Source organism: Chionomys nivalis, chromosome 8, assembly GCF_950005125.1.
Source record: "Chionomys nivalis chromosome 8, mChiNiv1.1, whole genome shotgun sequence".
In the NCBI taxonomy this organism is placed as follows: domain Eukaryota; kingdom Metazoa; phylum Chordata; class Mammalia; order Rodentia; family Cricetidae; genus Chionomys; species Chionomys nivalis.
Genome location: NC_080093.1, coordinates 94,646,924 through 94,659,442, shown reverse-complemented (window position 1 = coordinate 94,659,442; position 12,519 = coordinate 94,646,924). Strand labels below are relative to the sequence as shown.

Sequence of the window (12,519 nt, the reverse complement as noted above, 5' to 3'; positions counted from 1 at the left end):
CCACGTTGATAAATGTTTGAAGATCCAAACTATCACTCATTCCAAATTTTCTTCACCCACAGATAGTACTTTTATATTCCAGTCCGGTTCCGCCCCTCCCCCCCTTAGGTGACTCAAGTCTTTATTTGGGAAGGCGTAATGCCATTGACACACATTACTGCCCAGCATATTGACTGTTTAGTGAACTGAGGAGGAGTATTTTGGGTTTTGATCATAGTCTCCACTGAGACTACTTTACTTTAATGTGTGTCAGTAGCCAAAGTTGTCCCTGGTGGTAGGGATAAGTCCACTCTGGCCAGGACAGGAAGGACATCCTCTGCCTAGTTCTAACTTAGTGACCTAAGAGGCTCCAAAGCAGGACCGGTCGGGAAGAGGAAGGGCTCACCAGGAGCGGGAGAGGTGCAAGAGTGGGAGAGAGAAGGTTGCTCATTTTTTTTTTTTTTTTTTTGATTTTCGAAACAGAGTTTCTCCGTAGCTTTTGGTTCCGGTCCTGGAACTAGCTCTTGTAGACCAGGCTGGCCTTGAACTCACAGAGATCCACCTGCCTCTGCTTCCTTGAGTGCTTGGATTAAAGGTGTGTGCCACCACCACCCGGCGTAAGGTTGCTCATTTTAACTGTGCGTCAGAATTAGCTTCATAGATGAGGTATTGGCTGGTTTCTGTGCCTGCAATAAAATACCACGGGTTGAGTAATTCGTAAAAACAAGTTTCTTTTTTTATGGTTGTGGAAGGCGGGAAGTCCGAGATACGGCCGCAGCAGGTTTGCTGCCCCGTACTTGCTCTCTTCTTAAGATGGGGCCTTCTCTTTGGATCTGGATTCTAAGCCACAGCTTCGTTTCTTGTAATCATCGTCGTCATCAGCATCATCGTCGCCATCATCACCTTAATATATGAATTTCATGCATACACAGACACCCAGATCACACAGCAGATAAGTTTCCAAATTGGCGTCACACCTGGGCTCTCGTCAGGTCTGCTGGCCGCCTGTCCTAGCTGATGATGCCCATCCCAGACGAATGGTTTCCATGGAGAAGCCCCATTATTAGGACTTGCTGGATCTAAAACAGTTTCATGGTTACAGGTAATGCTTTGGAAATAGCTTAGTGGTGCAGGTTTAAAAATGGCGACACCTGGCAGACATAATGTAAAAAGAAAAACATATGCAGGAATATTACTTTGTTTGAAGAATTCCATTCGCTTAATGTAAATAATATCAGTAGAAAACTGCTCAGATTTTCCTAGGCACAGTAAAAAAAAAAAAGTCAGGCTAAGAGTTAGTGTTATACATAATGGCAGCAGTCCACTTCCTCCAGGGACCCCCAGCTTCCTCCTTCCACTCCCCCCAGAAAGTGATGGGATCTCCAATCTTAAGACCCCGTTATGGATCAAATGCTGTAAGCAAATGCACAAAGAGAGCCAGATTAATTTTGGCTGTAAGTTGGCTGGCTTGAGGTGCTGGCTGGAGAACTGGTCTCTCTCTTTAAATGAGTTTGATATAGTTCCTCTGCCCGCCCCCCAAAGCATACTAAAACTCTTCCATAGCTTTGACCAAGGGGAGGGCAAGGTTAATATGTGTGTTGGTATAGAGGAGGCTTGTTGGGCCACCAAAGACAGTTCTTAATATCTAATGGGGAAGTCAAAAGAGCGTGTGTAAAGTTTATAAGTCCTTTCCCAAGAGCCCCATGTATTATAATTTATTTAGGTTTTAAAGGACTCAAGTGTGTGTGTGTGTGTGTGTGTGTGTGTATGTTTTAAAGTGCATGAATTTGGTAGGAAAAATGGTAGGGGAGTAGGGGAGGAAGTGGGGGAAAGGGAATGGGGAATAGGAAATACAGTTGATCAAAACACAGTATATGCATGTATGAAATTCTCAAATAGTAAAAAAAAATTCCACATGAAAAGTTTGTATTTTAAAAGAGAATGTACAGTCATTTTATAAAGTAAATGATCTGAAATAAACCAGATTAATGAGTGTTGGAAAAAACGAGATTTATTTTATGTGTGTGTTTACGTGCGCATGTGAGCAAGTGCCCATGAAGGCCAGACGGCGATGCTGGATACTCTGGAGCTGGGCTTATTAGGCAGCTATGTTGCCTGATGTGAGTGCTGAGGACCAAAATCTGGTAATCTGGAAGAGTAGGAAGCACTGTACATGGTCTCCCAGCCACACACGTCCTAATCTAATCCAGCAAAGATTCTTTAGAGCAATCATCACCTCCAATATACAAACAAAGACTAAAGATCAAGGACGTCACTTGTTCACAATCACATATTTGGTGAACTAAACAGCCCAGAAGTTTTCTACTACATCAAGCTAGGCAAATGATCACCAAGGACATTCCTGGGAAGGAGAGAAAGCTTGCTTCTGGAGTCTTTACCTTCCAACACTGCCATTTCCAAGCGCCACCTTGGGGTTAAGCAGAAAAGTTTTCATCCTCTCTCCCAAGTTCCCCAGGCCTAAGGTACTGGTGTGTGTTTCTGGCTAGCCTAATTCCTCTTTGGAAGAACTTGGCAAGATCACACTGATGCTTTCTAGATACAGGCATTCTTCAAGGTCTCTTCCACAGAAGGACAGAGTGTGCCCAATCTCTAGGTACCCTCTTGCTCCCCACCTGCCTCCGTCTGTCACAGGAGTTCATGGGGCTGGGTCTTCAGGAAACATAGCCACTCTTGTATGAGTTGTCTTGAGCGCCCTCCTGGTGCTCCTAAGGAAACTCATCAGGTATTAAAACAGTTGCCTGATGCTTCCACACGAAGTCTCAGAGCTGCCTGTCCCAGAGCTCAGGGACCTCAACAAGGTGAGCTGAGTAAATCTCTTGGATTTGCGTCTGGTTCCCAGCAGACCTGTTATGTCTCCACTTCCAACAGGAAGATTATAAAGCACTGGCCTTTTTGGGCAGAGCAAGAGATGCTTCTTACTAACAGAGGAACAGATGAGAGGAGACACGGGCTCCGGAGCTGTGGTGAGTGAGCGGATGAGCTGCCAGGGCTGGGCGGAGGGATGGGGCACCAGAGCCTGTACCGTCTGCCTGTGCCATCATTTCCGCTACTGAGCAGCACGGTAGCCATCTAGAGCAGCCGCCTTCCCTCTGGGTCAGTTGCCCCTGAGACGTGAGAGTGCCCGGATGAAGGCTTTTCCTGATCTCTTAGCATGAGGGACTTGAGTCTGTGAGACTTTCTTTAGGGCTGACTGTTCCTAGGTGGCCGGATCAAGGACTAGCAGGAGAAGATGGACACCTCAGGATGAAGGGTAACACTGTTCTTCAATTCTCCACTAACTGTTCCAATCTGGGAAGAGCTATAGGTCTTCCTCGTGACGCGTGTAGTGGCTGCTTCAGGCACAGGCAGAACCTGAAGTGTTCTACAGCCCGTTGCGGGGCAAAGTTAACTACAGTATGGGATCAGCTGCCTCGCTAAACCTCCATCTAAGTGGCGATTTCTGACTAGTTTGAGGAAGGCAGTTGACAGTCTCTCTTCTGCTAAGCTAACTCGGTCTGAGGAGGCCTTAACCGTATGATGCTGGTCCTGTTAACACTTACTAGAGCAGTAAGTGTTACTTCATGACTTCTGGATGATCTCATAGACCTTCACTGCCCCTCAAGGATAGATGTGCTCGTGTTGTTTCTTGTTCACAAATCAGGCAATTTAGGACAAAGAGGTATCAAAACATGCCCAATACTCACTGGTGGCAAGTAGCAATGCTGGGATTCAAACCCAGACTTTATGGATCTAAAGCACAGACTTGAAATGTTTTTAGATTAGTTTAGTTTATTTTGTGTGTGTGAGTGTTTTGCCTGCATGTCTGTATGCACACTACATGTACTCTCAAAGGTTGTTGTCTGTCATGTGGGGTGGGGAAGCCAGCCTGGGCCCTCTGCATGAGCAACAAGAGCTCTCAATGTCTGATCCATTTCTTTAGCCCCTAGAGTGTGCACCTTTAATTCTGTGCTGCCGCCTAGAATGTAATATATATTGCGTGCCTACATGCTCCATGCTACTAAAATTGCCCAAGGAAGTTAAAGGGTTTTAATGTTCGCAGTGAGCTCAGGTGTCCTTAGGCTTATCCGTATTAATCCTGGAGGAGGAGCCCAGTGGCCTGCTATGAAATTGGCATAGTGCTTGTGATTTACATAAAAGCTTTTGTGTCAATCATTGTTTGTCTTTCTTCCCTTCTTCCTTCCCTCCCTCCCTCCTTTCTTTCCTTCTTTCCTCCCTCTCTCCTTCCTTCCTCCCTCCCTCCCTCCCTCCCTCCCTCCCTCCCTCCCTCCCTCCCTCCCTCCCTCCCTCCCTCCCTCTCTTCCTTCCTTTCTTCTAAGTGTCTATAGCTATTATATCTTGATACTAAATATATTCTGGACTTATTGTAGACCGTAACCTCACCAGTTAAATGTAAGATTTTAGTTGCTCTTTGTTTTAAAGCAAAGACAATACTCATACGATTAGATTTTGAAGATCAACTATTTAAAACATTCGAAGAGATTTAATACAAGTCAGAATAACAACAAGAGAAGGATCTGATTTATTTAAAACAAAAATTTTTTTCCTATAAAGATCAGGAGTGTGTAAACAAAAAGTTTTACAAGATTCTCCAGTTTCCATTCTTTTCTCTTAACCTCATTGCAACTCCGCTGACAGCATCAGACCCAAGTTTGTTATTAGTTTTGGTCCACGGACTCTGAGGATCCCAGTTTGTAAGGGGTGTAGGGAAGGAGGTGTGCAGAGCAAATCACCTCTTCGCCCACCCTGCACTCATCCTCCCTACCACGTACACAATGAAAGCTTCAGTCAATCTGGAAGCCACGGAGGTGGAGAAGTGTGAACTGTTTGGTGAACCTGCAAACAGTTCATAACTTCCTTGTCATGGGTGCCTGGCATAGGCAGGTGTATCCCAAGCTTATTTCTGAGCAGTGTAATTTTAGCCCTCATGTTAGCTGAGGCACATTGGTATCATGGCTTGAGGAAACTTGAGTTTCTGGCTCATGCCAGTTTCTGCTAGGCTTAGGATTCGGCACTGTGATCTGTTTTTCTGTGTCTTCCCTTTAGGCCCTAGGACTCAGATGGCAAAGCCAGAGACTTAAACCCTCACATTCCCTTGAGTGTTGGTGACTGATGCTTGGTTGCCATAGAAACCTTCTTGGGATCTCCAACCTTCTCTAAGCTGGACTATTTCCTTTCAAGACTCATAGTGAAGCTATTAGTGATAGACTTCTTTGATTGCAAAACAAATAGACTTTACACTATTCACGACCTTCTGGGACCCGGATAGGTAAAATGATGGAAGGACAGGGAATCTAATTTAATTTTTTCCATCCCCAGAATTGACTGTGTTTCTGACTTTTCTCTATCTACCCAACCTGTGCATCATTTATCTATTTTATCTCTTCCTCAGCCCTGTCCTCCTGCTCCCTCTACATCTACTTTGATCAAGTGTCTGGGTCCCTCTTAGGAGATTCCTGCTTTGAGAATGTTCTTCCTCAGCCATAACTCCATATCTGATCCACATGGTTTACACACAGGGTGGCCATTAAGTTCGTGAGCTCCTTTTGGTGTAGGATGTAGAAATCTGAGAATTCTCAAGGACTGGTGCCTGGGACACTAAAGGGGTCATGAAGGAGGCAGGGGTGCTAGAGGACCAGCACTCTCAAGTATGTAGCTTCCTGTCACCTCTTTGGAGACAGGCATTTCCAGCACTAATCATGTTAGTAGGTCCAATAGATAATAGAAGAAGCAATCATAACATGGTGCCTAAGAGCCCCTGGGATCAGGTTGCCTCGAATTCTACTCTGGCCATTCACTTCTTCACTTCATGGTCTTAGGCAAGTCATCAAATTACTTGGTGTCTCAGTTTTCCCATGTGAAAATGGGAGGATAATTCTATTCTCATAATATAGCAAACCCTTAATAAGTAGGGAATTTATTATTATTATAAAATTATTATTATTGGAGCCATTGTATAGCCTAGACTGGCCTCAAACCCACAATCTTCTTATCCCAACCCCTCCTATGTACTGGCATTGCAGGTGTGCTTTACTGCTGTGATAGGTGTGAAGTATGTGTGTGGTAGCCATGTCAGTACTCATGTACCAAGCACTTAATACATGTAGGAAGAGATGGTTATTTTAAAAATATTTTGGGAGCGAAAATGCTGATGGCAGGCACACCAGCATTGGTATCAAGTCATATGTTTCTTCTGCTTACTTCTAATGAGGTAAGACAGGAATTTTTGTCTCTTCGATTGTTTTCTCATCTTCAGGAAGGAGACAAGGCCACTCAAAGGCTTTGGAAGGTGGGGGCTTCATGAGATGTGGGCTATAGAATCTAGGCTAGGGCATGGTTAGCATTGCCCTTTCATCAATTCTACAATGTGTAAAACAGTGTGCAGTCTTTCCCATGTTCATGAGCACTCTGCGACATCAGTCTCATGGTCCTTTATTACATGAAAGGAGATGATGCTGGCTCAAGCTGAGAAACACAGCTTCTGGAGGCCACACTCACTGGGGCTGAAGGGTAGAGGGTAGCCCTTGCAGTGTTACTCTGACTGGATAGTTGCTCATGTTTATGTGTGAGACCAAGTGTGGTTTGACTTGTGTGACAGAGAGGCTTAGGCAGAGCATACAGGTGTGCACACAATGCGGGGAGACTGTAGGATTCAGACAGACAAGATGATGCCTGCCACGAACTTTCCTTCAGCAAGCTTCATCCTCACAATTCTCCAGAGAGATGTGCTTTAAAATAGGGCAAAAGAAGGAATGACGGAACTTTGATACTGATTAAGAGCTTATATTTCTGAGTTTTCATTACTCAAGAGTGTCCTTAGACTTTCTTTCTTTTTTTTTCAAGAAGCAATCCAAACTACATCTTTATTGTCATCTAAAATATAACACTGATGAAAATGCAAAGCATTTCATGATATTTAGTGTATATGTATGTATATATCTCTATCTATCTATCTATCTATCTATCTATCTATCTATCTATCTATCTATCTCTATATATCTATAACAGATGACAAAGCAAACCAACAGAAGGAAAAAGCCTCAAGAGCAGGCATAAGAATAATAGACCTGCTTGTTCGCGCAACGAGAGTCCCACAAAAGTACTAAACTCAAAGCCATGACATATACTCTGAGGGTTTGGTGCACACCATGCAGACCCAGTGCTTGCGGCTTCAGTCTCTGTGAGTTCACATGAGCTTTGCTTGGTTGGATTAGAGGGCCTTGTTCTCTTGGTGTCCTCTGTCCCCTCTGGTTACTCCACTCCTTCCGCCTCCTCTTGCACTGGGTTTCCTGAGTTCTGAGGTCCCCAAACTTTCACTGAATGAGAGAACGAACTGACAAGGTGAAGTAGACACCATGTCAGACACATGCTGTTGTATATACTTACGATGGAAGAATCCTCCAGCAAAGAGATGAACAAATTGCAAGTAGATGCAGTGGTATGGATGTGTCATAGATATAAAGTTGAGTGAATTACATGTGCACACTGTATGATTATAATTATATAAAGTTTCAAGATTTGTGACATTCATCTTTGGTGTCATGAATCAAGATAGGGGGAGGATGGAGTCACTGGAAACAGTCATTGAACCTGGAGATTCTGAAAACACTTGTTTTTTTATTTTAAACTGTACTATTATTTTTTTGAGTGAGTGTGGGGGGGGAGGGAGGGGAATAGAGGTGGACATGCTATGCACACGTGTGCAGATCAGAGGATTGCTGTGTGGACATGGTTCTTTTCTTCCACCTTTACATGGGGAGTGACTCTGTTTGCCAAGCTTGCCCAGCAAGCACCTTTACTCTGAGCCATCTTGCTGGCCCTCCTGGCCCTCAGTATTCGGCTACGTGGATATACTCACCTTGCGGGAATCCATCAAACTTTACATTTTTGATTTGCAGACTTTCTTGTGTAAGTGCTATATCCTAATCAACATATTTTAAAACAATCAAACAGCAAATTCGATGAGTAGAAGGATATCTTACCAATTCAGGGTACGTAGGGGAAAGGTGACTGAAAAGATTAGAGACATAAGATGGGCACCATGGAGACCGCTTAGCTCTGCTCCTCTGTACATCAGGGACCATCGATGCTCACAAATGCCAGAGTTGCCCGAACAGAAGTGCCCCCTATTTATTTATTTATTTACACATTCATTCTTTGATTCATTTATCAATTCTTAGCTGTTTATGTATCAATTTAAGTACTTATACTGAACTTTCCGTAAATATTTTGAGCCTAATTAAATAAATGGAAACTTGAAAACTGAAATACACAAAGATTGCAGTAAACGGGACAATGGAGCCGATTCGTTACTCAGAAGAATGGTGTGGGTTTGGATTGATTAGTTTCATTGGGATCTGAAGAGAAGAGAAAGTTCAAAGATTAGCTGATTAGGAGAATATATTCAGAGTAAAAGGACAGGTTTTTGAGTGTTTTATGGATAAAACAAAGGAAAGGAGACAGGAATCCACAGAAAAGGGACTGTGGCTTTGGGAGGGATGAGAGAGGTTAGTGTTTTGTTCATTCAATCCGTAATGTAGACCAGTGTGCAATGCTAGGTGGACAAGGGAAGGTCAGCTGTGCTTTGGGGCGAGAAGCTGGGAGAAAGTGATGTGTGAGGTTTGAGAACAGTAGAGAACACACACTTCAGTCTGGGTGTCAGAACAGGAGAGAGCACACACTTCAGTCTGGTGTGTCAGAACAGGAGAGAACACATACTTCAGTCTGGTGTATGAGGACAGGAGAGCGCACACACTTCAGTCTGGTGTATGAGAACAGGAGAAAGCATACACTTCAGTCTGGTGTGTCAGAACAGGAGAGCGCACACACTTCAGTTTGGTGTATGAGAACAGGAGAGAGCACACACTTCAGTCTGGTGTGTCAGAACAGGAGAGAGCACACACTTCAGTCTGGTGTATGAGGACAGGAGAGAGCACACACTTCAGTCTGGTGTGTGAGGACAAGAGAGCACACACTTCAGTCTGGTGTGTCAGAACAGGAGAGCACACACAATTCAGTCTGGTATGTGAGGACAGAAGAGCGCACACTTCAGTATGGTGTGTGAAGACAGGAGAGAGTGCACACTTCAGTCTGTGCTCTTGGGCAGAGCTTTATTAATCCTGGGGTTCTGGGAGCATGTGATTCTGCTTTGCCTGACATCATGTGATGCCCTTGAGCTCTGTCAGCTCATCACCAACCTCACCCCCGCTCTGTTCCCAGCCAAGGAGACCTTCGAGGTAGCTGAACCCATCTAAGAGCTTTTGTAGTAAGAGGGCTGAAAGGGGTGGTTTCAGAGAAACTGCTCTTTAGTTTAGTCCGTGACCAGAGCCCTATGCCTATAGGAAGGTCAGGATCACATATGAAAGCTTTATGTACAGGATGAGATGGATGTAGGACTGGAAAAAGCACTAGCAAGATTGAATGCATTTGGTAAATTCCCACCTTGCCTTGCTTACCAGACTCTGAGGAATCCTTGGCCACTTCTTTCAAGCCAGTTCATCTTCACAGGAGAGAAATTCGTCACCAGTGAGCCCATTTGAAGAGGCTATTTTGACTGGTACACATTGCATGTATGTATTGAAATATCACATGGTTCTTTACAAATATGTACAATTATTGCACATTCACCAAAAATTTAAATATGCTTAAGGGGTAAAATGTTAGCTGGCTGAATCGATTATTATATAACGTACACATTAATAGGTATGAAACACTCCGCACATTTGAACAGTTAGCAACGACTAAAATGAGATATAACAAAGTAAAGAACCTGTTTTCCTCCCAGAAAGCCTTTCCCAGAAGGCTCGCAGAAAATGTACACACCAGCAGCAGAAGGGAGAGCAGCCAGCCCCCTAAGGGGATGCTTCTGCACCCACACCGTTGGGTCGACCGTCCTTTCCGGCATACTTGATGACAGTGTCAGGTGGAAAACCCACCTCTAAGGGACAATGCAGCCACCCTCCTCTCACTGGGCCGTATGTTTTGTTTGTATTCTCATCCTAAAATTAAAAAATATCTATCACACTTAGTGTGTGTGTGCGCGTGTGCACGCATGTGCGAGCCTGTGTGTGCGTGTGTGTGTGCGCGCGCACGCGCATGTGCGTGTGCTTCGTGCCAATCAGAGGACAATGGTAGAAATCAGATTCTCTTCTTCCACTGTGTAGGTTACAGGGATCCAACTTAGGCTTCAGGCTTGGCAGAAGGCGCTGTTACCAGCTGAGGTATCTTGCTGGCCACCATCCGTTTCTTTGCAGAATTATTCTTCCCTCAGTATGTAGCCTGAGAAGGCTCTCTTGGTGATTAGGCTTTAAGGTTTCACTCTGGTGAAAGACAGAAGTTGCTCAGGCCCCAGTGAAGGGAGGTGCTGCTGGCTAAAGAAAAGGCAGGTAGCAAAAATAAGAAATTGACTCAGGAAATGTACCCAACAACACGTTCTTCAGAGAAGGAAATCAAACTAGGCAAGAGCTCCTAGGAGGAGTGTTGCTGTTTTTCAGTGGCCTGGTTACAGGCTGTGAGTAACTCTCCTTTTCTAGATCAGTGGCTACATGAACAAATGTCTCTTCTCATAGGGTGGACAGTTTCCTCCTGGAGTCAGCATGTTCTGCAACACCAGCACTCCTGGTCACTCTACCTTCCTCCTTACTGGCTTTCCAGGCCTGGAAGCCTCCCACCATTGGGTTTCCGTTCCTATCAATCTCATTTGTGTGGTTTCCATCCTGGGCAACAGCGTCATCCTGTTCCTGATCCGCACAGATCCAGCCTTACATGAACCCATGTACATGTTCCTGTCCATGCTAGCTGCCTCTGATCTGGGCCTCTGTGCCTCCACCTTCCCCACCATGGTGCGGCTCTTCTGGCTGGGTATTCGGGAACTGCCCTTCGACCTCTGTGCAGCACAGATGTTCTTCATCCATGCCTTCACCTACGTGGAATCTGGCGTGCTACTGGCCATGGCCTTTGATCGTTTTATTGCCATCCGAGATCCTCTGCACTATGCCACGATCCTTCCCCACTCTGCAGTGGCCAAAGTCGGGGTGGCCGTTTTAGTAAGGGCCATCCTGCTCAATCTCCCTGCACCCATCCTTCTCCGGCGCCTGCTCTTTCCTCAGGTCAGTGTCCTCTCCCACTGCTACTGCCTGCACTGTGACCTCGTGGGACTAGCTTGCTCAGACACTCAGATCAACAGCTTGGTCGGCCTGGTCTCCATCCTCCTCTCCCTGGGCCTCGACTCCTCTCTCATCATGCTGTCCTATGCTCTGATCCTGCGGACTGTGCTAAGCATCGCATCGCCCGGGGAACGGCTCAAGGCACTCAACACGTGTGTCTCGCACCTCTGCATTGTTCTCATCTTTTATTTGCCAAAGTTGGGGCTGTCTGTGCTGCACCGAGTGGAGAAACACAGCTACCCAGCTCTGGCGGTGCTCATGGCCAACCTGCACTTCCTGGTGCCACCCTTCATGAACCCTGTCGTCTATTGCATCAAGTCCAAGCAGATCCGTCAGGACTTCCTAAAGCGCTTCCAACAGAAGAGGGTTGAGGCTTTCTAGGCCACTATGACCTCAGTGGGCCATCACGAATCTTGGGGTGGTGAGGTGTAGTGAATGCGTCAACTTTTGAGGCCTTTGAATGTCTTAACCCTTGAACACTTTGGGGGCCCTCTTGGCTTCTATCATTATAGACTCCAGACACAGAGCTTATCTGAGAACTCCATCCATAATCTTTTCCATGTTCTAAATCAGAGCTGAACTTTCTAGACTGAACCATGCTGCAGCATCTTACCCAGGTTGCCAGTGTCACTGGCAGAATGTTGGTATCAATCTGTTTCACTTCTGTCACTGTGTTAGAATACCCAGGTGAAAAGCGCCACAGGGGAGAAAAGTCTATATTTGGTCTACAGATAGTCTGTTATTTAATGGACACCAGCACAGGAACTGGAAGCATCATGTCTGTAGTCAAGAGCAGAAGGAGAATAAACACATGGGTTCTAGCCTGTGTACTCAGCCACCCCTTTCTCTCCTCTACAGCCCAGGAACCTTGCCAGAGGAATGGTGCCATTCAGAATGGGCTGTTTCATTTAATGATCAACCCTCTACACACATGCCCACAGACCAAGCTGATCCAGGAAATCCTTCAATGGAGACTCCCTTCTCAGGTGGTTCTAGGTTGTGTCAGATTGATAGTTAAAATAATTGGCACACTGTCTACCCAGGCATTTCTCCTTCCTAGATTTCCCTTTGCATTTTGTGCATAAACCCAAGGAAGAACTGTCATAAACTATGCTTATTTGTCTTCCCCCAAATTTTGTATTAACTGACTCCTGTGTCAACAAGCACAGAGGGGGCGGGTGATGGGGAAACACAGATGACAATATTGCACTTACTTGCAGCTTAGGGAAAATCTTTTAAAAATTCTTTGAGAATTTCAAGCAACGTATTTTGACCATATTCATTCCTTCCCAAACTCCTTCATGAAGGCGCAAGTCATAAACAATCCCACACCAGTTTGGAATTGTGATTAATAGGG

General features: G+C 45.2%; 1 protein-coding gene across 1 annotated transcript; it reads left to right on the top strand.

Moving 5' to 3' along the window:
* The first annotated feature begins 10,592 nt into the window (after nt 1–10,592).
* On the top strand, nt 10,593–11,543 carry LOC130879992 (olfactory receptor 51G2-like). The gene has a single exon (XM_057778798.1). It carries the CDS (start codon nt 10,593–10,595, stop codon nt 11,541–11,543), a length of 951 nt encoding a protein of 316 aa, XP_057634781.1.
* Nucleotides 11,544–12,519: the final 976 nt, after the last annotated feature.